The sequence below is a fragment of the Parasteatoda tepidariorum genome, chromosome 7 (assembly GCF_982258835.1).
Source record: "Parasteatoda tepidariorum strain Cologne lab strain chromosome 7, Ptep-v5.0, whole genome shotgun sequence".
Lineage (NCBI taxonomy): Eukaryota > Metazoa > Arthropoda > Arachnida > Araneae > Theridiidae > Parasteatoda > Parasteatoda tepidariorum.
This window is the reverse complement of record NC_141761.1, coordinates 8996472-9024132: the sequence shown is the minus strand read 5'-3', so window position 1 is coordinate 9024132 and position 27661 is coordinate 8996472. Positions and strand designations below refer to the sequence as shown.

Genomic DNA, 27661 nt, shown 5'->3' with positions numbered 1-27661 from the left:
GAAAAATGGAAAAATCTGAAAAAAAGCGGAAATCCGCGAATCCGTGGAAGAATCTCATCCCTGCACCATAATCTTTGCCTTTCCTAAATTGCACAGTCTGCATAGAGATCAAAGGTTTCTACATTTGCATGGGAGAATTCTATGTTGTATTCTAGTTTAACAGGGTTATAATGGAGCAAATTTTGATGAAAGCAAAGTAAGTTGATGATATTTTAACTGTTTGGAGATACATTTCCGTCTAAAAAATGTGGGTATAATGGATGAAACAATTTAAATTAAGAAAATTAGCAAATAATTTAAATTAGTGAAATTTAAAAAATATATAAGAAAAAATTTCCAGCTTTTCTTTAAAATTTCCAGCTTTTTATCCATATTTCCTTGATTTTTCCAGGTTTTTTCCAGTATAAAAAAAATTCCCTGATAATTCCAGGTTTTCAAGGTTTTCTAGGTGGGTGGCCACCCTGGCTAATGACCGGAAATGAAAACAATGGCCCTCAGCAGCCAAAATTAGCGAAAAATTGAATAATTTACACTATTACAGAAAAAACCAACCTTATATGTCGGCCTCTCATCTACTCTCTTACTTTCTCAAACATTTAATTCAGTGTGCTGTCACTAACTCATAACACAAATAAAAATTGTTAAAGTATTAAAAGTGAAATGTTTTGAGCACTCAAAACATAGCCACCCATTCTCATGAACCACCAGAATAAATGAGGAAACCAAAAAAAAATTTTTTAAAGGAATAAATGTCCAAAAAAGAAATTAAAGTGAAAGAAGAAAAAAAATTTACTGTCGACAAGAGACAAAACAGATAGATATGGGACATTATCTGATTTATCTAAAGGCTGGTAGCAAGAGTACTAAAATAATTTCAACTTTTCTTACTTCATATTTAAAGGTAATAAAGTTTTTTGTTTTTCATTATGAAATATATTTTCCAGCTTCTGTTTCTTGAGATTATTTATTTTAAAAGAAAAATAGATCAACTGAGGTATGGCTATATACCATCAAAAAAGCAAAAATTTCAAAATCTCAACTTTTTACTTCATTTTGCATAATTGTAAATTTAACATCAAATAATTACGATAAGATAAATACCAGTAACTGGGTCCTCAGCTACTCCCAACCAGGGTGCAAAGTAACGGGATATTAAGTCATACTGATTTCCAGTATCATCTTTTCAATCGATTTTGTCTCTTGCTAGTCACTATCACACCAACTACCTCTGAAGATGCAGATAATAATTCACTTTCATTGTTTTTGAATGATTCTAACTCTTGCCTGAAAATTTAAGTACAACATTAATTTGTAACAGAATCATAAAAACTTACAGAGAATATCAAAATAAGTATTTTCAGAATGTTTTTTCTGAATTTAGAACATTGGTAAATTGTAATTGTTCTTAAGACTCTACGAAAATTGCTTAAATAGAACTACTATTTAAAAATATTGATACCAAAATTTTTACTTTAATAATTTGATCTCTATTTTATTTTTCTTGAAAAAAAAATAGCATACTAACATTTATATACAGCTGAGCATACTTAAATAATGCTATAGTAAATGAAATAGTTTAGTACAGCTGAAATATCATGGTTAAATATCCCATTCATTACGCTTTGAGTGGTCACCATTTTTTAAAAGATAAAAATAAGAAACAAAATTCCCTGTATTTTCCCAGTTTATAAAGAAAAAATAAAAATTCCCTGTTATTTTGGTGATTTTTAAATTTCCTGTATTTTCCAGGTTTTCCCTGTTTTTCCTGTGGAGTGGCAACCCTGCCAGATTGTGGTTACCTCCTATATTTGGAAGGTTAAGAATCCAAAGATGCAAAAAAACAATTATGTTAATGCAGAGAAAATACATTTTTGTGTTTGATTTCGTATTTTAATTAATGGTTAGCACTTAATAATTAGCATATTTGAGGTCACGCCCAGAAACCATTTAGATTGACACTTAAAACAAAGAAAATTTGATCATTAGAACAAAAGTTATTTAGTGTGATATCTTTTTTTTTGCGTACTGTACATAGAAGATATTTAAAAGATGGTAACTTTAATGCACAAAAGTAACATTTACAAAATTTAAAGAGATATAAAAATTTTTATACAATTTTTTTTCTTATCAACACAGAAAAGAATATAGATATTGAAAAAATTATATAATTACTCCTTTTTCATACTTATGAGTCTTCAAGCATTAAAAGAAAGATAACAAAAAAGAGGATTTTAAAAATCGTGAAATTTAAAGAAGTAACTGAGATTGATGATATAGCCATTCATTTGTATTTACTACAAAATCACATGAACCGATTCCCTTTAAGAAGGGGTTAATTAAATGTATGCAGTGTGATTCAAGTATTGTAATAAATAATATTCATGGGTGCCACTCTAAAAAATTTCAAGACAGAACTTATTTTTTGTCTAATTAACACAGTCTGTTAAACAGAATATTTCAAATAATTATTGCAGCTCACTTATCATGAGAATGATCAATTTATTATATTATTGAGTATGTCAGCGGATAATTCAATGCCAATTTTTTAAAAAATTACTTCAACAAATAAGAAGAAATTTGAGAATATACATGTAAACAGAAGACAGTCGTAAAATATAGGAGTCTTTGTTAAAAAACAGGAGACTTGGAATGTATGCAATTTTATATTCCTTTTTAATCTTATTTCCCTTTTTTTATTAATTTTAAATAATTATTAATAAATTAATTTAATTGTTAATTTTATTTCCTACATTTTAATTAAAACTAAAAAAAGTGATATTAACATACATATAAAAAGTTTAAAACTATAACCAAATATCCTGCAGTTTTAGTAAAAATCATAGTAAATATGGAATATATCGAATAGAGATTAGAATTGAATTGTTAGAATTGAGGTACAATTTACTGTAGTGCTTTTTTTTGTAGCCAGAGGAAACATTTCCATGCATTTCTCATTCCAATCAAAGTAAAATTTACACAGTAATGCAATATTTTCCAAAATTACTACACAGTAATTTTTTGAAAATGTTGAATTCTTTTCTTATTTAATTAAACAAGTATCAAAATTAACAAAATAATTGAAAATTATTTTTAAAAATTTAAGCAAAGGCATTAAAATAATTATTAATGAAATCTAGCAGGCTTACCTGGAAAAGAAGTTAGAATAAATATAATAAATAAAATAATAAAAAATAAATATAATAAATAAATGAAATAAAATATTTTCCTTAATATTTCAGTTACTATTCTTAGACTATGTTATATTTTAAACTTAGGTGATCAAGTAACAAGTTTAACAGACATATGATTGCTAGAAGAAATCATCTTAAATTTTTCATTCACAATGTATATTTTTTTTGCATTTAAATTCTTTTTATCCTTTTTACAAGGATAAATAAAGGAAAATCATTTTTATTGATACATAAAAAAATATATGTATTGAGAAAAATCCCATATTACTCCATTCTCGCACTTTGCAAATCGTCAACGCATGAAAAAAAAACTTTAAATTTACAGGAATAACTGAAAAAAGAATGATTAACCAGAGTGTATTTATAACGAATAGAGAACGAGAAAAAGAGGTTAATTAAATTTATGTTTTGAGATTCAAACATTATCTCGATATTTTTGATATATTTAAAAACATATTAAAAATACCGAAATTTTAACAAAATATAAGAAAAATAAATAGTGATAAATGCCAAATAACTGGTTGAAAAATTATATAATTATAAATAGAAAACACTTAAGTGTGCGATTTAAATTTCGCATACCACAATAATGTAGTGATCTTAAAAAAAACTTGAAAATCTACAGCATTGATTTAAAAAAAAAGATATTAAAAGGTTGCTTGGATTTAGTGATGATCCAATGCGTTTGAAAGTAATTACTCAAATGCGCATTCTAAATAATATTGTATGTAAAATTATATGGTATTGCATGTAAATTTCTTAATATGAATTAAAAAAAGCACAAGAAATCAGTAGCAATAACTATGACAAAATCAGCAAAAAAAATTGTATAAGGGACTAATAAATGCACCAATAGAATTTTGCATATCATAACAATGTATAAACAAAAAAGGGATTAAAAAAAAAGCATTGAGAAAATTTGCAGCATTAATAGCCGATAAAAATGATCGAAGTACCACATGGATGTTATAGTATCACAGTGCTTATGATAGTATTCACATAAATCAAACATATCAAAAAGTTATTACTTGAATGCGTGATTTAAATTTTGCGTGTCATAATAATATTGGAGTCTAAAAAACTATGAGTAAATAACTTTCATGAATTGCAAAAGAAGGGGAAAAAAAAGAAGATCGAAACACAGATTTATTGGGGGATCGCTCGCATTGAATGTCAATTGGAAATTTCCATGTTGCGTGATCATATTAAAAATTTATTCAATCTGATTGTAGGCGAATAAATCCCATTGAATAGATTAATTCTTCTGTTACAAATCGGAATTCACAACATAACTGGTACTCGTTAAAATAGAAGTTTTAAAAACAATGAGAAAGGACTTTTGAATGTTTGCTATTTTGGAATTACTTTTTCGAATATCAATTTTATATTTCAATGCTTGCCTCACTAGCTCACCAATTTGAGACTAAGTTATTATGGAATTTTTTTTATTACACTCGTGTTCTTTTAAAGAAAAACAAAAGAGGATACTGATAAAAACAGAATAATTTTACTTAAAGCATACCTGTCAATATTGGAAAAATAAAATAACAGAGATTTTACTAGTGACATTTTTTAGGCTAAGAGTAAAGTTTTGATACATCATGCATAATCATGTAAGTCAAAAAGAGAAATTCAAAATTGGAAATAATATAAGCACTTACATTTATCTAAGTAAAAAATATGTATATAAATCTTAATCTAAAGAAAAAAATTTTTAAAACCATTAATAATAACTAAAATTATAAATACTCAACATTCTGCAGAACAGGCAATAGCACTATTTGTTCAGGAATAAGAAAAGTATTTTTACCATCAGCGGATGTTTTATCACCAAAATTTTATTTCTTAATTTCTTCAACAAATAAGGAAAAATTTTGAGAATATACAAGTAAACAGGAGGTAGTTGTAAAATACAAGACCCTTTGCTAAAAAACTGACTTGGCATGTATGTGCAAGAAACAAAATGTAAATTTTAGATTAGCAGATCTACCATTTTGCCAGAATATAAATTATGGATTCACAGAATTCCGTGAATTAGCAAAAGAATCACATGCCTGGCTCTAAGAATTGATTCTCACGACTTAGCATGGTGCCAAAAACAAAATTTCCGATTTTTAGCATTTCATTAATTGCCTTCAAGACTCAAAGATTTTATTTGTCTTACAGAAAATGTAAGTAAAACTTCGCATTTAAATTAACATTATTTCAGTGTCTGAAACACGGTTTTTAATTTAAAAATTTAGTCTATTTTGAGAAAAAATAAATTTACAATTTACAGCAGTCAATATTACAAAATAAAAAGATATTCTTTTAATTAAAAAATTACAAGAGACCCAGCTTCAGCTGTTTTAGGTGTTCAACTTATATTTTGTTTTCTTGCACAAAATCTATAAGATTTAGAAAATTGAATTTACAGAGGTGTGTAAAAAATGTACAAGGTTAACAAGGAATTTTACATTTGATGTTTAGTTTGAAAATCAGTTATTGTTATATTTGAGTAAAAAGATACCCTTCGAGTCTCTTTGCAACCCTCAGGTATGCAACTAAAGAATTGAATTTTGACATGCTGAAAGGGGCAATTTATTTATGAACTTGAGTTTTTTTCATGAGTTGAGTTTTGAGTAGTTTCTTTTCTTCAAAATTCCAATTTGTTAAAAAATTACAGCAATTTTAAATGCTTTTCTAAAGAAGTTTTCGTTAAAAAACAGGAGACTTGACAGATATGAATAAGCAATGAAGACGCTAAAAAGCTTTTTGTTCGTAATAATGTATTATACAAAACTATAACAGTTTGTCACCATGAATAAAGGAAATTCAGAAACAAAAGTGGATTTAAAAAAAATACTTCTAAGACAGAAATTTTAAGTTCTATAACTCAGACATCCATTTGACAACATTCCGTTTTTCAAATCGCATTTTCCCGATATTCCCAGTACGAGCAAACTCTGATATTTCTATAAGAAAGAGTGCATTTAAAACACACACACACACATAAATTTGCAATTACATAAATTATATATAAATTTACGCACGGACAATTTAATAAATTGTCTTCAAATTTGACCAACATAAATACATTTAGCAATCCACAGCTCATGGTTAGTAACTGATATCAGGTTATAATGAAGTTAAACTAGCACACTATATATAAAAAAAGAAATAATTAAACAAATAATAAATAAATATTATATTAAAAAATATATTTATTGCTAATTAGAAGGAAAAAAATATTTAAACTTTTATGTAAAAAAAAACAAAAAATGAAATTGACATACTTAAAGCAAAGAATAAAAAGGCTGAAGAGTTGCATGCCCACAAAGGTTAACTTTACAGGTTGGAATAAACCATTCCAGACCACACTTATTGCCTAAAGATAAAAAAAAAAAAATAAATTCTAGAAGAATAAATAATATGAATTTAACACTTTTTAAAATTTAAATATCATTATAAATTATCATTCAGCATAGGTACTTCCATTAATATGTCAAGAAATAAGATCTATTTATGCAAGGAATAAGGTGCACTACAGTGATTTATAACCCGGCGTTGAATAGCTGACCCAATTTTTGGGGTTTATGACTACTAATGTTCAACTCCGAAGCCTTGTAATTTTGAACGCAATCCAGAAGACAAGGGAACTCCTGGATCAAGTTTTGGGAGAAATTTGTCTTTGTGGAGAGCTTTTTGGTGGAACTAACCAGCATTTGCTTTCATGGAGAGAAAAACCACCAACGGTTAGCCTGAGGGCAAGGGGACACTCAACCCTTTGCTGTCTACCACAGAGGATATTTTACGTTGGTACTGTGGTCAGTGCAAGCCATATGCGGAATTTGTATTGACCAGCTGCTGCTGGAAGGCAAACACTAACCCCTGAGCCATCACGGCTCACACAACATTGATTAAACATGTATAGAAAATCGTTTTAATGAACGACTTAGTACTATTGTACCTTCATATTTATTTTATCAGTTCATTATATATTATTTTATTTTGACTTTATTCTGTAATCAGGGCATAAAATTAAAGGTTGTCGATTACTCTAGTATTATACTCATTAGTTTCATTCAGACCCTTGAAAGTCTGAGTCTGCTTCACGATGGTCAATCATTAATAACGACTCTGGATTTTAAAACTTCCAGTTTTTAATTTTTCAACATCCTCCTCAATATCTTCCAACCATCTTTTCCTTAACTAATGGCCAAATCCTAAAAATTAAAAAAATAATCAAATTTAAGCTTTATCTAAGTTTCTTAAAAATAAAAACAGCTTCAAATTTATCGGTTTATAACAGTAAAAATTTTTAAAAAAAGTATACAAGCATTAAAAAATAAATTTGCATAAATAATAAAAAAGAAAGAATAAATGTAATAAGCCACTGCACTACGTTTAAATACAAATTACTGTCATTAAATTATACTGCTCAAAATAAAGAATATAGGGGAAAAAATTTTCATATAAAACTAAAATTAATTCATTAATTTAATTAATGAATATTTGAAAAAACTGTATAAAAAGCAAGTGCCATTCACTACAAGTTTAAAAAAACGTATTTGAAATTGAATGAAGGAATAAAAAGTATTTTAGTAACGATTGAAAATTTGAACAAGTGTAAATATTGTAAGTATTGTAAATATCTGGAGTAAAAAAATATTTTTTTACCAAGGAGCACGAAAGAAATAGAATTTTTTAAAAAACAACAAAATCTACCAACAGTTTTGATCAAGCAATAAACAAAACAAAAAAATCATGTTGCACAAATAATTATTTACTATTATCAAAAGTATCTTCTCCTAATCCTGTAAGAAATGCAGCTTCAGAAAGGTTCATTTCAGCAGCAATTTCTTGTTTAGCTTTTTTTTTGATACTGCCTCCAGCAAATTCAAACACAGTAAAAACATAGTTTCAATAGCTATAGTAATCAGAAATAAAAAGATAGGAATAATAAAATTCAAATGTCAAACAATTCATATCTAAACTGGGCTATGAGTTTAAAAGTACAAAATCCTTTAAGAGGATGGTAGTTGGCTGGGTTCACAATCCAGTCTATGTGGTTTTTTTTTTATATGAAAAAACCTTATTATGTTTGGAGCTAATTGGGGTTGTTTTTACAGGTTTTTTCACGAAATGATCTAATTTCGCCCAAAGATGAGTGCATTTTTTAAATATATTCTACATGCATTCTTATATGTACGAAACAAAAAATATGGTTTAAACGTAAAAAAATATTGCTAGATTATTATCAAAGGTATTAATAAATTAAATGATTATGATGAGAATAACTATTTCAGTCATATTTCTGCCATTTAAATGTACAATAGCATAATTATGAAATTGCTAAAATAACTCTTTGTAAAATGCAAAGCTTAATAAACAATATAATTTGCTTTATAGTTAATGAATGGAATTTCTAGATGCAATGTATACATTCATGAAATTAAATATACATATCTGTTAAGGCATGTGGTATGTTCATTTCTATTTATTAATGTGTGAGTTTCTTATATGTTTTAGAAAGTAGAAAAAAAATAACTTTAATTTTTATTAAACCATTATAATGCTTTTAAAACGAAGAAAAAACATAATAAATTTTAAATGTTTGTTTCGAAGCATTTTAAGTAAATAGTTAAAGATTTTAATGAACATGCAGAGATGTTCATTATAACTAATAATTATGTATGAATTAAGATATCATGTACTATCAATATCTACAATATATATTTTCATTCCATTAATAATAATTCCATTATATGTTCATTATATAATTCAGGGTTCCCACTCCTTTAACAAAGCAAAAATTAAGCACTTTTAAGGACTTCTTTTTAAAAAAATTAAAGAATTTTCTGAAAAATTAAGAACCTTAAAAATAGTAGTGTTTATTATTGAATATTCATATACCACCAGTGACGAGGCGAATCATTTAACTTTCTTAAAAACAAAATTCAATAAATGGAAGGGAAAAAAAACAGAAAACAATTTTACTATGATGTAAGTAATGAAATAATTGTATTAATTAACAGGGCTTGCCAAAGTAGGAGTAAGCAATTTTTTGCAAACTCGGGTCATTTTTTTTCCTCTTTAAAATTTTTTTTTCCCGATTGAAGAGATCTATCGAATATTCGTAATCCAATTTTAATAAATTCATTAAATTGAATTGTAAAATTAAGTGTCAAAATTAAGACTTGCAATTCTTTCCATATGTTAAAAAGAAAAGAGTAAATAAAAAAATTTAGGAGAAACAATGAAAATATTATTACAACAATACTTTGCTACTAGATAGGGATCACATATTCAGTTGTGGGCCAAGTTTGCTAAATATTCAGTTATGCCCAAAAATATTCTTTCTTTTCTATTAATAAAATGTTTCATTTATACAGGAATTAAAACAAAAAGTTAAATTAGAGTTATGCATGAGAGTAGTATGCCATACTAACAATCAATAACATAATTTTTAAGAACAAAAATCTGCAATTAATTATTATTTTAAAGGTTTATTTATTGTAAATAAATTCCTTCAAATATTTAGCTTTAACTCAGTTAAAGATGCCAATTTTTTAAAAAAATGCTTCAAAATCTTCATAATATATGTGTATGTTTTATCATTCCATAATGCTAAATGCAAAAACTATTAGTAAAAGAGATGTCATGTTGTGTTCATTTAACTAACTTTTATGTAAATGACCATACTTAATATGAATAGTAAAAAAATTTTTAAAAAAAATAAAATCATCCAGTAAGGATCTCATTAACGATAAAAAAAAAGACTACAGATGCTCAATTGACTTGATCTGTAAACTTTTCAACTAAATTTAGTTGAAGCTCTGAGGAGCTGCGTATTTTAAGCATAATCTAATAAAAAGCAATTTTTTAAACTTTACACTCAGAAACTGTAGCTACTACTCTTGTTTGGTAGTTAAGAACACTGTAAAAGCATAATCTAAATAAAAAGCAAGCATATCTTTGATTATAATAGCTTCATTCCTTTTTCGTCTGTATTATCATGCAAAAATATTTCCTTCAATTGATTAAGAATTCATTTAATCCTCCTCTTCATAAATCATTAATATGTTTTTCTTAATAACTTTGGCGTTTGTGCAGAAATCAAATTATTTAAATAGATTATTTGTTTACAATTGCCTAAAACATTAACATAAAACTCAAGAACAGTTCAAGTTTTATTACAATGTTTTTACCTTTATAAAATAGCCATTAACTTCCCACTGCTAAAACTGTTCTGCAGATAATACAATACAATTGAAACAATCAAAAAGTTCTGATTTTATAATAATGAAGATTCCACAGAACAATTTAATGTACACTGAAATATTTGAAAGAAATACTAAATTTTTATATGTGTGATGTAAAATGCACAGATTAAACTCAAACATATATTAAATATTCATTTACTTTTTAGTATCTGCTCGACATAGCACATTTTGTCACATTGTGTGAAAAATTATTAAAATTAAGAAAGCTATCATTTTTAATCAAATTAACCTACACAAATATTATAGAAAACAGAAAGTCTTCTTAATAATGGAGAACTAGTTGTTTGGGTACATTTTTAAACTGATAATGCAACATATGATTAGCAATAATTACAATAAAACTATAATCAGTAATTTTAAATCTCTAACAATAAATTACAGTTTATATAGTTAGAAAATACTTTTCAATTTGATAAATTCTTAAAATAAGCAGTAAATAACTGGAATCAAATGTAAAACAATTTATGTTCAGTTATAAATTTTAAGCATTGAAATTATACTCACTATCATAACAAAGAAGGAGTTGCAAGCCTTTGGAATTAGGAAGAGTGACTATCGTGGGAGGTGTAATGGAGTCCTGAGACTAAAAGAAATATAAACATGAATATTAAAAACTTTTGAAATGTTTTGGACAATGATTAAAATAAACTAAACAAAGGAGCAGATATATATATATATATATATATATATATATATATATATATATATATATATATATATATATATATATATATAAAGGGTACTTAAAAAAAAGAAATACTGACATAAAATTACAAAACAACTAATTATATCTATAAAAAATCATACACATAAAAAAAAAAGATTCTGCATAATCTAGCAGAAAAAATATTGTGTAAAAAAAGGCCCATCGGCAAAAAATAAATAAATAATATAAAATAAAATAATAATACAATACAAATGTGTAAGATGCAGCAAGTATAAAGAAAATTAAATAATAATAATAATAAAAAAAAATACTTGCATAAATGCTTTTCTAATTTAGGCCCCAATAAATGTTTCAATGATACTAACAATTCTTTTTAATTGTCACACATATTTAAAAAACCAAAATTAGTTCATTTTAATATATATTTCATGTGAAAAATCACATGTATTCCAAATTAGTTTCAATTTCCTGATAAAAAAAAGTTTTTTATTACCACTGCAGCAGAATGCTTTAAAATTTAGTGTTTAATGTTAGTATTTTAAGTCTTTTAAAGACAATTTAAAAAAATTATGAATGCAATTTTTTATTATAAAACAGATTTTAATTATATTTTACAAAGTTTGATATAACCTTAAATAACCCAAGAATACAGGGATTAAACATAGGAACTTCATATATTAAAACCGGAATTTTAAAAAACATATATTAACTGACATTCATTATTCTCTATGCATACATGCACACTAGCAAACATTTCAGATTATTTAACATAATTGCAATGAAATACAAATCATGAAAACATTTAATCAGAGAGCTACTTCAATTCCAAACTTCTTTTTGATTTTTGTGTATTGTTTACTACAACATTAACTCCTTATCATATCATACTTATTTATTAACCTTTTCAAGAGGGATCGACATGCCACAACATGCAGACTTCTCCCCAACATATCCTGGACTGTCTTGGTCTGGACTAAGGGGACATTCTGAATAAACCACTTGTGGTGGTCGACTTCCTCCGGGTCATGAATTTCATGGACATTGTTTAGCCCTGCTAACTTTGGGGATATGGAAGAGAGGAAGAAGAGAGAGGGATCGACAAGACATCTAGGTCTGTTGGTGTATCTTTCTGGGACTGGGGGAGGAAATTGTAAGAGGTAGCCTCTGTTCGTAAAAAAATGGTGACGGGAATGAAAGAATACTCCCACTGTTTTTCTTAAACACCGTTTACTACTTTTTTGACTATCATATTTAGGGATAGTACAAGGACCACCAGAGAGGGACTCTTGTGCTTTTGTATAACTTTAAAAGTGCAGAAAACCTTTTTCAGTGGTTTTATTAGATTCAGCATAAAAATTGAACAAATAGCATTTCACATACTGTTTTCTATAATAAATTATCAGCCTGTCCTATGTTATTATAACTTATGCACCTTCAAGCATTCATTAGCACCATGTAACACTTTGTCAATCTTTTTGTTTTGAACATTATCAATGCAGAATCTCAATAAATAATATTTCAATGTCTATAGGTACATTTATGTTAAAAAAATTAATGGATGGAAAAAATAATAGAAACAGCTTTTTCTTTTTTGCTATTATATCAATCCCTCATTCACAACAATTTCTGCAAAAGCAAAATTTAAAGAATCAAGTCTTAGTTTACAATAACATACAAAAGTTTTAATAGCTATAATTATCAGTACCTATAATAATAATAACTATTTAATACATTACAATTAATATTTGTAATTTTAGTACGTTTATTAAGCATTTCACATTTAATTTCTATCAAAAAACTTTTACAAGCTATTTTTTAACATATTTATATTAAAACAAACTTTAAACAATTTGTCACTGTTCTACAATAAGTCTAAGTAAAAATAGAAGAAATTTAAATCATTTCTGATGCACTAAAAGAGATGTAATTTAACTACGAATATAACTATTTGAATGTATTTTTTATCTTTAGAATTGTTAAATCTTTTCAACTTATGAAAATACGTCACTTCAATCAATGATAAATAGTTTTTACCACTTTATTTGCCGGTTTTATGTTTTCACTATTAATGATAATAACAATAAAAACAAGAGGGGGAAACGAAGATAATTCTACTATAATTCCTGGCTAATTTGATTGATCTATTCTTCTCAGTAAGAATGATCATTACTATTGAAAATTATTTAATCAAATAAATTCCCTTAATCTTATTTACAATATTATATTAAATAAATTGTGTAATACATAAAAAAACTATTATTAGAATAACTTGGTTAATCATTGACAAAAATTAATACAACATTTTTAATTTAATTTAATTTTCTAAATAGCATATATCGTAATTTAAATCACTAACTCTAAAAAAAATGCTTTAGCCAGTTTCTAAATTTATTTATAACAACATATCACTCAGAACTTTATTCCTCTAATCTCTTAGTTCGAATCAAATATGTGCTTTGGTTTCCAAAGAATTTTCTTTTAAAATAGTTCCCCAACAAGTAATACACAAATATTTCAATTATTGTGCTTCAGTTGCAAATAATTCATATAAAATATTCATATTCAAAACATCATGTCATTTTCCTTTTGTACCAAATTTCATAAAAGAATGCATCTTACTGAAACTATGTAGAAACTATAATAGAAATTATATATTTTTTTAAATTCAGGTAATAGATTTATGAAATTTTAACGTTCTCAAAAATTCAGTTCGATCTTATGAAGATTAACCAACGAGATATTATTAGACTTCATAAAAACTAACTTAAAATTAAACTGTATCTAGCATAATGAGAGGGGAGGAACATGAAAATTGTCACAAAAGAAAAAAGATTAGAAAGAAAAAAATACTATTTATGATTTCATTACAAAAAAAGCATAAAAAATACAGTATTATAAATTACAATTTCAAAATCTGCAATCTATGAAATCCTTATATAGCCAAAATCATGAATGAAGTTACAGCTAAAAACTGTAAATATATGCATGAATTTTTCCTACAAAATAAATATCTTTATTAAAATTCATAGAAAAATAATTACTTCTTGTCTGCAACAATTATAATCAAAATTTTAAAAATTTAATTAGCACCATATTTATACTAAAAATAGAATAGAAACCCAAAAAATATTATTTATTTGAAATATTTTACTTCGATATTTATTTCAATTTGAGATAATTTACTTTGACGGTTATGATGACTTGATATTTTTATGTATAATCAAAATTGCTATTCGTTAAATTAAAATAGCAATAAAGAAATTATCTTTGAAAAATAACTTTAAAATATTTTTTTAAACAAAAAAATTTACAAAATTTAAATTAACTACAGAAAAAGCAGGAAAAAAAACAGTAGATGTATACCCAAACTTATAACTGATATTTGAAAGTAGGTGGGAAATGTCGAAAACATTTTCTACCCTTATGAGAAAGTGTTGCATGAAACAATAAAACACATCCCACAGCCACCCCTTCCCCCAGAAAAAGGTTAAAGCTGAACTATCTATATTAGAGGTTTATACTTAAAGAGTTTTACAACAAATAGCTTCACAATTGTATAGATTAGGGTCGTAGTAGAAAAATGTGGCAAAATAAATTGCAACACTTAATGAAGTTTCCATTCTTATTCTGCTTCAAAATCCACATTTCATTACTTTTTAGTCAAAGGATACATATTTACACCCCAAGTTGCTTAAATTATTGAATAACTGAGTCAGCTTTTTAAATATAAGAACTAAAGCTTATTTTTAGCTAATTCACAAAGTTCTCTATCAAGAATAACTTTTTGGTAAGAAAACTAGTATTTGATCAGAAAATTATCAGTTTATTTAGGGGAAGTCATAAGATTACAGGGTGGTTCAAAACTATGAAGTCAAAAATGTGAAGGCAGCTAAAGGTGACCTAAATAAACTGATTCTGTATAGGAATGTACAATATATGCTCAAATGCAGTGTTAAAAGTGCTAGCATGTAATGCAGTATTACTCCTAAGTAATTGAAAAACAAGTTAGATAAAAGATTTATTAACAGTTCCTAATATTAACAGATTTATTAACAGTTCCTAATAGCTTGCAACCAGTTTAGAATCAAATTATAGAATTACTTGATAGAGCGAGTATCAACAAGATTCAAAGAAGTGGCGCATGAATTGGTGTACATGAGCAAAAACAGTCAGCACATTTTCAGTGGCAACCAGATCTTTAGATGCTTCAAGACTATTGATGGTACAGGTTACTTGTTTTATATTTGACCCCACATGAAGAAATACAAGCATGTCAAATGTGGAGAATGCGGTGGCCAGTTCATGAACGTGAGAAGAAATATATTAAAAGCAAGCAGCAATGATATTTTTATCTGTATCAAAAATTAGGATTAGAGCGCATGAAGCCTACTAAAAGCTAAATAATGTATTCATATTTAAAACATACCCAATTGCGAAACTATCCAAAAGGAGCGCAAGAAAAAGATCAACGAAAATATTATTCTTCAATTAAGAAATCATCAAGGTGCCTAATGAAGTGGAAATAGATGCAGAAAATGTTTAACAGTGATTATAAGGCCTTTAAAATGTAAAACTATCATTTAATTTAAAGAAAAGAGCTTTGAAGTAAACTAAATAAAAGATTTAAAAAAATTTAATTTTATGCAAAATAAAAATTTAGTTATTGAAGTGCAAACTATCAACAAAAATAAAATACAAAACTTTATGCATAAAATTTACATTTCCTTGAATCTCTTACAGATTGAAAATTGTCATCAAATCCCACGAAATTAACTCCAATGAATTTTTCCTATGATTTATCTTGGTGATAAGAATTTGTGTGACACCTCAAAATTTTGGCATGTCTAAAAAGATCCTTGCATAAGGAATGGGACAAAATATTAGGTCAACTGCGCCATGCATACATATAAAATTCAGTGACCTGCATACAACTCTGCATTAAATGCAAAGGTCTTCACTTTGAAAATTTGTTATTATATTACAGGCAATAAAGTTTTCAAACTCATTTGAAAGTCTGGTACTGATATTTTGCTAAGCATTAAAGTTGTAGAGCATGTGTGTCAGCTTATCTCTTATCGCTTATCTATAGAGAAAATAACAAAACAGGTTTTTAGCTGCAGTAATTGCACTTATATTTAAAAAAGAATGAAACGGGGAAGAGAAGTGTAAAGGAATGTAAGCAAAAATTGCTGATGAGTTAAGAAAAAGTATTGAATACAGTTATCATTCAATATCAATTTAAATCGTTGACTCATTAACCTTTACTATTGAGAAAATAGCTGCAGCAAAATTTAAAAAAATAAACTAAAAAATAAATTAAATTCCTAAAATATTTAATGAGATAAACACATTTAAAAAATATTCATCATTTATTAAATCAAACAAAAAAGTGGTGCTAAAATATCGAAAAAACAAGCAAAATAAAAACCAGTCTGTGCTCTTTTTTTATTTTATTTAGACAAAATAAAAATAGTGGGTACATTTAATTAAATTTGTTAACTAGCTATATTCTCAAGATTTGAATGTCAAAGATAAATTTGACATCAATTCCAATTTAACTCTCAATGAAATAGTAAAAGTTATAAAAACTTTTACAAGCCTTAAAAGAGCTGAATCTTTAAAATGCTGCTTATAAAATAACAAAATCTTTAAAAAAAAATGAAGCTATTTTTTTAATAATATGTGACATTTAAATTAAAACCATTAAAATTAAACAAAAATACAGAAATAAATTTAGCCACTGTAGTATTTGTAAAGTTTAATATTGAAACCTTTTTTTAAAAAATTTAAATATAGAATACCAGTTAATAAAATTAGCCACTTAATACAATCAAACTTCCTAAGAACGAATGATGCTTTATTAAGTGACAGGCACTGTATATTATTAAAAGACAAGTCTTGCTGCAGCTCCCTATAAGAAAATGGGTTTTTAAAACTTTTATAACTTCTTCTCTAACTAGGACAAAAAAAAAGTTTGGGAGAGATGAAAACGAATTTGTATTTAATATTGAAATCTGAAATTTAATAATTTACTTATAATAAGCTTAAAAGTATATTTGGTTACCTTTAATAATAAAAAATAAATGAAATCAAATAAAAATTAATTACATTGATTAAAATCAAAAGCTGAATCATAAAACATGCATTAAAAGCTATTTCAGTTTCCCTATAAGCTAATAAAAAATAATTCATTAATAACTAAAATATAACTGTAAGGAATATATAAAAAACAATCCTGAACTTGAATATGTGTTAAACTGATAATACACTAGCTAATACTCACTCCATCAGTTCTTAATATTTTGCTCCTCAGCCATGAGAGGTAATATACGTGTACTCTACATTTTTCGCCAGACACTGTGACAAGAATATTTTGGCCATCTAGGACTTCCATTTGCCGAAATTTTCTCCTCCATATTAACTGATACACGTTACTTTGACCACTACGGTCAAGAAGCACGAGTCCATTCTCTGTACCAATCGGTAGATTTACTCCTAAGTAACAACAGTTTATATTAAAAAACAATAAAATAAATTTTAGCTACAAAATTAAGTTCAAAAAGAAATTAATATAAAAAATGATAATTCCAAGCAACAGTGTGATAAAATATTGCTATCAGCAATGTAAAAATTCCACCTAATGCTTAAGTCACAGTTAGTAGCGCAAACAAATAAATAAGTAAATTGCACAATGCAATGAGTTTAAACCAGCTTTTAATCTATTTTAATAAATGTTAACCTGCTTTAATTCCAATTAATATCAGCAAATTACTAATTAAATTTTTTCTACAAAAAAATTTATAATTTTATTATGCCATATTAAAAATTTAATGTTCTTGTTCATTACCCACGAGAAAACTTAGAAGGATACACAATAAAACACTTAAACATCGTGTTGCAATAATAATGAATGATAATTTATTAATAAATTAATAACGTAAGGTTTACTGTTTACTTTTCACACTAAACGTAAACACCATCAAAGACTTTAAAATTATTCAAAAAAATATTTCACTATTGAATGCTTGACTTTCAAACAAATGGCATGTTTTTACAGTTTTTATTTATTTTGATTTCTTTTGCGAGCAGCAGAAACGATCATCTCCTGGTAAATTACCTTGAAAAGGCAAGATCCACTGCTGATCTGAAATTATTAAGTTGTAAGTGAACTCATTTATTTAAGAAGGTTGAAATAACAATCACATTTTAAAATAAAACAATTTAATTTGATAACTATTAATGAAAATAATAATGAAATTATTAACGAAGTTAAACTCATAAAATCTATATGAAAAATATCAATGGTTAAAAGCCTAGTTTTTAAAATATACAAAACAATGCCATCCAAAAATTTTTAAAACAATTATAGTCTTTTTCTTTGTAAAAAAGCCAGCAGTTAAAATATGCAAGTACATACAAACGTAAGTCAATATAAAGGGCTATAATGTATTCAGTCTTGTTCTAAATGTATCACAGTTTTTTTTAAAAAACTCACACCTAATTTTATCACTAATCTAGCACTAAAACTAAATCAGGTAATTTGGATATAAGCTTTTGATGATTGAGAAAAAGGATTTTGTTTTCAAAAGGAAATGAACACATTATGAGGAGTGAAATAAGAACTAATAAGCACTTTATAGGAACCCTGTAACAGAATTTAGGTTTCAGGAATAATATTTACATAATTTACTTTGCTAAATAATCGTGTATCAAAAAAGAGAGGGAGAAAATATTTTTAAAAAAGTGCTCGATTCTCACTCCATAAGGCAGCACATAGAATATCAGAGTTGAATCGTGCTTTCTTATTTCTGGAGTGTCATCAGATGACTCGTGCGATGTTGGTGTAACATTGACACTAACATGGCTCTCTCTCCTTGGAGATGGAAAGGGACCAGTACCATCACCAAACCCAAATGTGAGAAAAGAGAGCTGTTTGTGTTGTAGTTGAGGAGGGGCCTTTTCAACAGCTTGCCTATACTGTTACAGACATACTGTACTGTAGAATAAAGTTATTCAATTAGAAAAATAAAACTAAGAGGTAAACAGACAATAAAGCAATATAAAAAGCAAGCATCAAGAAACTATAAATATTAATTCATGCTGTATTATTTAAAATTAGCACAACAAACAAAGCCAATACTTATTTTTAAAAAAGTGGTGATTTTATTTTAACATTTAGTGCAATTGCAATAACATATAAAAAAAATTTTAACACTTACTTCCTGATATATCTGCAATGAAAATTAAGATACTTTTATTATACTGATTTCTTTAGAATATTTAAAGCGAAAGTCAAATTTATACATAAGTAATATTACTTTTCATTTCAGTTAAAATAAAAACTAAATATTTTCAACAAAAGTTATGTAATGAATGTATATGTAGTTACATATGTAATAGTGAATGCTAAAAACTTGGTAATTTCTCTTTCCAATAACACAACTAATTACTATTAAAAAAGATAACCATACACAAAAATTATAATGAGACTTAAAACCAGAATATTATATTATGTTGTTCCATTTAAAATATGTTATTTATAAATTCTAAAAACAAACAAACAAAATTATCATAATTCCTACTTAAAAAGCATAACTCTCTCTAACTCTCTCTAGAAACACATAAAATTTTAGTGAATATTTTATTTTAAAAAAAAATCACATATTAATAGCACATGTGGGTATATTTTCTGATAATTAACTTTAAAAATTATTAATGTTTCAGTCACTAGAATATCTTACTTAGAATATATATTGAATGAACCAGTTATACAAGTCACAATAGGAAAAAACGAATATCTTAATTCTAACTAATATTTTGCAGGGGTGACATTAAAGAAATGGGGAAACGGAAGGGAAAAATAATATATTATGCTTTAAAAACAAATAAGAATATTTTAAGTGCAATAAATGCATCAAGTAACAAATCAACTAGATGTTTCCAGGGGTCTGTCCAGACATTTTGTAAAAGGTCCGTTTTTGTAAAATTGTGAAAAAATTAATTGTAATTTGTGAATAAAAAATAAACGTTAAGTCACATTCTTTCAACCAGGGTCCTGCTTTTGTGAATTTGTGCAAATAGGGTCCTGTTATTACAAAAATCCTTTACAATGAGTTTTTAAATTGTAAATGGATACGAGATTATGCTCAACACTGTAAAATAATAATAAAAACAAATTCAATTATAAAAAATAAACAGCTATTGCTGCTACTAAATTAGAAATGCAACACACAAATATTTGGTATTTAGTCTATACTTAGTTCCTTTGCATTTGTCCTTTGCATTGGTCAATACACTTTTTCTCATAAGTTTATCCATTTAAAATATCAATATTAATGTTATACCAATACATAAAAGCAATTCTTAAGGTTTTTGATAGCTTTCACTGTAATGGTTTCACACACAGTTATCTTAAAAAGCTAAAAGTGTAAAAAAAAAAACTTGTTCACAATAATTAAGTCTTACTACAATTTTAGTAACACAACAGTTATAAAAATCACAAGTAATACCTCATCTGATATTGTTGAGTCTTGAAGCCTATGCTGTGGTGAAGACTGATGATCAGATGTGTTCAAAGCATGCTGCTGCAAGAGGTCAGGTAAAACACCCATAGAACGAGCTAGCGGTCATCCCTATATTACCAGGAGAGCTTTGAGTCCAGGACCTCAATCACAGCCACCGCTTGATGAACTCCGATCCGTTCGCTCCCTATCACTGCAAATAACAAAAGAGCTTTAGTTTTCAGAACTAAACACAATTAAAAAGGAGAGAAAATTTAAAATCTCTGGAATTTAAAGTATAGCAGATATGCTTCTAGCCAGCTACACGTTTATGCAGATTTTATTGCTATTACAAGAGTAATACTGTTTTACTACAGTGTGTTCCATAATTAAAGCAGGAAATAATTTTGATTGAAAACACAAGTTTTAAACCAAAAATTGTGATTTAAACCAACAAAAAAACAACCTAGAATTGCATGTGTGATAGCGCGTGTGAAATTTTAATAGTCTAAACCCAGAACTTCCCACAACACTGGCATTTTAATTTCAATATCCGCATTTTATTAATCAAATGACATAAAGCTCAAAGATTGGGTGACTTTTAGAACACTCTTTATTCCAAACAAATAGCATTTTTTCAGCTAGGAATACAAGTAATATTATGTAATTTTTTTAAAATTGTTAATACATGAATTAGAGTAACAAACCATGCCACAAAAATTTGACATCCTTAAAACAACTGACAGTAACAAAAATGACTACTAAAACTGTTCCCTAAGAGCTATCTGCTACTCTATTTAAGTGTTACTCTATTAAACAAGATTTGTCTTACTTATAGTTCTGAGGATAATATTATTTTTAATTTTCACAAATAAACTTGAAACTTATATATCATTTTCTGAATAAATACTTTAAATAACTATAAATACTTAGTACATGAAACAATACTGCATTAAAATGATAAACAATGCATAAAATTAATGTTAAATAAAATGATACATTATTGCACTAAAAAAGAAATGTAAAAAGGTTAGCAATGTGTAATAGCAATGTGTAATAGCAATGTGTAATAGCAAAGTAATTTTGGAAGTGAAGAAAATTTTTTTTTTTAAATGCAATGCAAAGATAGAAAATTTTAAAAATAGAAAGGTAGTTTAAATAATAACTAACCATCAAATCAGCTAATCTGATTTGTTTTTGACTACCAGTGATACCACCATCAATTTTTTTATATTTGTAATCTCAGCCTCCAAAAAGATGTTCAATATTTTTGTCATCTGGAAAGAAAAAACATTTTAAATTAAGTGCATAAATAGGCACAGTTACCAACATGAAAATAACAATCCGAGGATTTTATAAAAATGTAAATTTCATACCAATTCTCAAGTCATTTATATAACATTCTAGAAAAAGTAAATTTTAGAGATTTTATAATCATTTAGAAGAAACTGGTATTACAAATTTGCTGCACTGCTTTTAGTTAGCAGTTGTCTTTAAATGAATAATGAATTTGAATACTACTTGTATTTATTATTTTAGAAATAATGACTGGAGACAAAAGAACTGTTGCTATCATGAGGACCCCAGACGGAAAATAAACTAGAGTAGTTTTGAGGTCTAGAGCAGGGTTTCTTAACCTGTGGTTCATGGACCCCTTAAGGGTCCATGAGTCATATTTTGGGGGTACGCCAAGTACTTTTAAGACGATGGGATTAATAATATTTAAATAACATTGATCTTTTTTTTTCTAAACGATGAAAATACATACAAATTTGAAACTAGGTGATTGAGATACCCCGAATTCAGTGCGGACCCTCTAATATTCCTGTCATATTTTTAACATTCAGCACCAACCGGCTTTCCGTTTGAACCATCCGGGGCAATCCCCTGATTACATCCGATTTGCTATTTTTATAATCCTCTATCAACCCCTCATTTTTTATGAGCTGTCCCTTTGCTCTTTTCTCTTAGATATGCCAGATATCCTCCACAATATGAGGAGCCACATTTGCAAACCATATAAAAGTTTAAAATTTTTAAAAACACAAAGTAGCCTTCAAATTTTATTTCAATTGAAAATAAAGTAAAGTAAAAATAATTGATGGTTTTTGCAATAATTTTTTTTACAGGGGGTGGTCTGTGACTTCTTAAAAAATTTGAAAAAGGGTTCATTAAACCAAAAAGGTTAAGAAACACTGGTCTAGAATGAACATTGCAAACTTAATATCTTAGCATAAAAGTTACAAAACAAAGAATTAAAGATAAAATTTCTATTAAAAATAGCAATCGGAATTCTGAGAAATAACAATGCTCAGAACATTCAGATTAACAAAATTTAAGTATTACACAATAAACGCAAATTTATTAAGAAAATAAATAAACAAAAGATCAAGGTCCTTGAATATTAACCACTGTCTTAAGCTACTTAATGAATTATTTCAATTTTTATCTCTTATATTAATAATTTCTACCTTAGTAAATTTGTTGTTTACTTTGTAACAGAATAACAAATTACTTATTTATCACTTCAAAAGAAAGGAGAACATTTATAATAAATTTGAAACTAAAACTAGCTCCAAAATAACAAGTGCAAAATCCACCTAAAAAAAGCAAAAATCCAGAAGTTTTTCGATCTGATGATATCCATAGGATGATATCCATACAATTTTTGTACACATACCTTTTACTACAGACTCTTCCTTCAAAGTAATCAAATTGTAAGTATATGACGTTTTAAATTAAAACGGCTACTCGAAATAATAATGTATTAAATTTAATAATAAATTGAAAACGCTTAAAACTAATTTCGTTGGACTTAATTGACGGGTTTACATAATTTCATAAACATGCAAAAAAATTAAATTCATTGGGGCAATAATAATTCAACTTTAACAATTCATCCACAACGAACATCTAGCAGAACAGACACAAGGGCTTTCACACCAGTTACGATTCATTCAAAAGGCACATTCAACAGAACAAATAACAAAACTTCCACACAAATTAACATTAACAGGGCAATTGCAATTAAGTTAAATTGATTCATTCACAAGGCACATTCAACAGATCAAGCAAAAGAAACAGCCAAATGATATGCAAATAGGTAACTATGTCAACTCATGTATAGAATTTAGTGCCAAAAACAATATTATTTAGATAAAAATTACCATAAATGTCGTCAACATGCCTAAATACTCGAGTATGCGACCTTTCATTAGTCAACCAACAATACAAGTAGCCGTGAATTTAAAAAGATTGTGCATCCTGAAATAGGTAGATACTATTTTTAAAAAAAGTGCATTTCTATTTTAATTAAATTCTTTAATTTAAAAATCCAAACAGAAAGCAAATTTATATGGAAAAAATAAATTATTGGTTTAAAATCAATTTCCAAAGATTGTGCGAAAATATTTTTACACTTTTAGCTTACTTGTCTTCTATGACCGTTTTAGTTTTCTTTGGAATTCAAATTTTATAAGAGGTAAGATAAAAGCGCTCAGCAAACTGTTAAGTAAACACTTTAAAAGGGAGCAGAAATAAGAATAAATAGCTTTAGTGTAGAGCTCGCTGGTCGAATCATTTTACCCTGGATTTTATTCCAAATATTCATATTTCCTGGTATATATAAGTCCCGCAGTGGACTGATCGTTAAGACACGGTTCCCAGGCAGATCACTGAAGTCAAATGTTCGAATGTAACACCAATTTTCGTAAACAATTTTGACTGAAATAAAATTATCGCCGATTCCCAGAAAAATATTAGTTGCTAAAAAATTACCTTTGATTATCTTCCTGGATCAAGTATTGAGAGAAATTTGCTTTCGTAGAGAACTCTTTGGTGCAACTATCCCACATTTGCGTAACATGGAGAGGAAAACCACGAAAACTTATTTCGTGGTTACTGAGTTATCGGTGGATGTCGCCTTAACCAGGTGGACCAGGTAACTAAATGCATTGTTAGATGACTTCCTATTGTTAGGTAGTAAGCTACTGTTACCAATCAATCTAAATTAAAACGTTTAAAATCTTATTTCTAAGAAATATCTATGAAATGCTTCTTCATTTGTTGGTTTACCCTGTATCATCCTAATATTAAAAGAAATTTCCGGAAGTGTATCGCAGAACTATTTTACCAACTATTTAATTAAATTTTAGCATTTTAAAAATCTTATTCTTTTCCATTTTACGTTTATTATTTCTTCATTAATATACTAATAAATTTTTTTAGAACTTTAATTTAGATTTTCTTTAATTTAGGTTTCCTTTTTAAATTATAGTCAAGTTTTTTTTTTAAAGAATTATTGTCTGCTAGCTAAGAATAAAACCTTGTTAAGAAATTGAAAACATTCAGCTGTTTAAAATTATTTAATGCAAAACAGCTGATTATTTACTTAGCATACTATTTTTTCTGAAGAAAGGATATAAATTATTGATTGTCTTTTTTTGTTTTGTTTCTTGTGACTTCAACTTAGATTATCTAAAATAGTGTTGATGTTTTATAAGTCACTACAAAGAGGATAAAGATACCGAACATAAAAAGCTGTGGAATACGTAGCCAATTTTTTTAGTGTCTTAAAATATCTCAGTATCTTAAATGTCGTCCTACTATCTTAGTTGTGAAATTAAATTTTTAATTATCTCACCACGTGTGATTCACTAATTATTTCATTATATCTTTTACTCTTTATGATACCAAGTGGATTTTTTTCTGATAATATACTAAACTATTTTGTTTAATTTTTTACTTTAGCATGATTTCCAAGATATTATTGTAGTATAATTTGTTATCAGGAAAATGCCTTATTTTGTTAAGCAGGAAATACTAAAAATTGAAATTTGTAAGGATTCCGAAGCTGTGCCAATTTTAGAGTCATCTGATTTTTAAAAAAAATGCTATAAAAATACACAATTTCCGAACTTATTTTAATAAAAATTTTTTTAAAAAACGTGGCAAGTAGGCTAACATACTTTTTACAGAAACTGTGAAAACTAATTTTTCCTATATTTCGTCAAAAGAGGATAAGAATGATATTGCTCCAAGGGACCTACTCAATAATTTCGCTATTTCCAGAATAAAATCTGTTTGATCGAAACATATTATTCCTTGAAAATTAAAACGAGGAAAAAATTAACTTTTATTATTTTTCTAAGCTTATTCCATTTATTTAATGATAGCGGTATTAAGGTTAAGGATATGCGTTGGAAGCTCCGTTTATTATTATACTATAAATGCATTAAATCATGTAGCTTGAATAATTTATTTTAAGTATATTATTCAATAATTTTAAGCAAATAAGGGTGTAAAAATAAACTCGATCGAAATACTCCGAAAGTATACCTTGAAATATATGTAGAATAAACTTTGGAATCGATATATAAAAAATACCTTTTCAAACAACTTCGAGTAGGACGGAAACGCTAACTTGTTTAAAAAAGTTGTCCTTGTAACTATTTAATTTCGATTCCTGGTACTAGGGGACGTTCCATTATCACATTCGATTTTTGAAATTTCAATTGTAAACGGAATTTTTTTATGACCTTAAATTAAAATGTCAAGGCTTGCAGCAAAAAAAATTTTTTTTTTACAGAAAGTGAATTATTATTTCTTCAATCTAAGAACCTGTGCCTATAACATATGTAAAACTTATTTCAATATCGAGTGAAATAATTTAATATGTTGTGTAACTAAATGGATAATCCCAAGAAACTGAATCGAAAATATAAAAACTTCATTGATTTAAAAAAATAATAGATGATAATAAAAATAGACATGTTTTGAGCGTCCAATAATAAAAGTCACAAGTTATCCAAGCCTGACAATTCGATCCTCGCCGGCCGAAGACTCCCCGTGTAGTAAATGGTGACTGATGCACGTTAAATCTGTCGAGTCTCAAAGTCCTCCATGTTCCCACAACAAATCAATACCTCTGGGGGTACTGATCCAGGAGTTTCCTTGTCTTCTGGATTGGTTCAAAATTACAAGGCTACGGAGTTGAACGTAAGTAGTCGTAAACCCATGAAATTGGGTCGGCTGTTCAACGACGGTTATAAAAAAAAAAAAAAAAAAAAAAAAAAAAAAAAAAAAAAAATTATACTGTTTTACATTTGGGTCATGATCATTATTTTGCTAAGGATTTTACACTCGTTAAAGTAAACATATGCATTTTAATAGTTTATCAGGATTCATGTGGTCTTTAAAAACGTAAGAACATCAATATTGTAAAAGTTATATTTAACTTAAAAATTAACATTTTGACACCAGATATTTTGAGGTAATGAAATTAAATATTTTATCTTTTAAGTTTTTGTGCCCCCATTTCAGTATCTTAGGGATCTTACGAGCTCTGTTCAAAAAGAGAGCATCAGATATGTATAAGAAAACAAAAATAACCACAGTAGCAGTATTTGGTGGTAAATGCAGCTTATAGTAATTGAAGAATATGCTGTGCGACATTTTATGGTGAATTTGCGAACGTATAAGTTTCAGAATGTATCGAAACATGAGGATGCTATTTGCTAATCATCTTTATCCAAAGAAAACGATGTAACCTAAATATCTAGTAGAATGAAGCGATTTTTTAAACAATGAATCCTACAATGTGCAACATATTATTTCAATATCTTATTCTTAAACATAACATATTTCAATCTTTTTATAATGCCACTAAACATTCAGCAATTCCTTGAGTTATAGAAAAAAGAAATATCGTAAATTATAGAAAACCTTGTGAATGTGCATTAGAATTATTATACAATCTACATTTTATTTTTCAAGCACTTTTTTTTTCCTTCAAACTTTCTTGCCTAGAAGACTCGATTAAAGCTGGTAAGTATATGATTATCCCTAAAATTTTGTATATAGCTATAATAAGTTATGTTCATTTGATTTTAGTATAAAATCCTCGAATAAATATAGTAAAAACAGTGTAATCTAAATAATATCAGATTAAAAGTTCATGTATTTAAATTCTAAAAACTATCATAAATAATTTATAAATCGATTCAAATTTACTTTTCAAAGGAAATTAAAAAAAATTTT

At 27.0% G+C, this 27661-nt stretch overlaps 2 protein-coding genes across 9 annotated transcripts in view; one reads left to right on the top strand and one right to left on the bottom strand.

Moving 5' to 3' along the window:
• LOC147806809 (uncharacterized) overlaps positions 1 to 24034 on the bottom strand; it is a 37086-nt gene extending 13052 nt beyond the window's left edge. Inside the window, exons 1-8 of one of the 4 annotated variants that reach the window (XR_015435249.1) lie at positions 23791 to 24034; positions 21794 to 21900; positions 20633 to 20837; positions 19022 to 19095; positions 17407 to 17618; positions 10961 to 11039; positions 6467 to 6558; positions 1102 to 1284 (exon numbers count right to left, since the gene is read on the bottom strand). Coding sequence is in view for 1 of the 4 variants with exons in the window: in XM_087167246.1 (XP_087023372.1) it covers positions 7383 to 7396; positions 10961 to 11039; positions 17407 to 17618; positions 19022 to 19100; positions 20633 to 20734 (486 nt within the window). In the remaining 3 variants the exon portion in view is untranslated. The other 3 variants (XR_015435248.1, XM_087167246.1, XR_015435247.1) reach the window with 3 other exon arrangements.
• A 133-nt stretch (positions 24035 to 24167) lies between these two features.
• LOC147806807 (muscle calcium channel subunit alpha-1-like) overlaps positions 24168 to 27661 on the top strand; it is a 51722-nt gene continuing 48228 nt past the window's right edge. For 3 of the 5 annotated variants that reach the window (XR_015435246.1, XM_087167245.1, XM_087167244.1), the window contains exon 1: positions 24361 to 24563. Coding sequence is in view for 2 of the 5 variants with exons in the window: in XM_087167245.1 (XP_087023371.1) it covers positions 24487 to 24563 (77 nt within the window). In the remaining 3 variants the exon portion in view is untranslated. Of the gene's footprint in view, positions 24564 to 27661 lie in introns of all 5 variants that reach the window. The other 2 variants (XR_015435239.1, XR_015435240.1) reach the window with 2 other exon arrangements.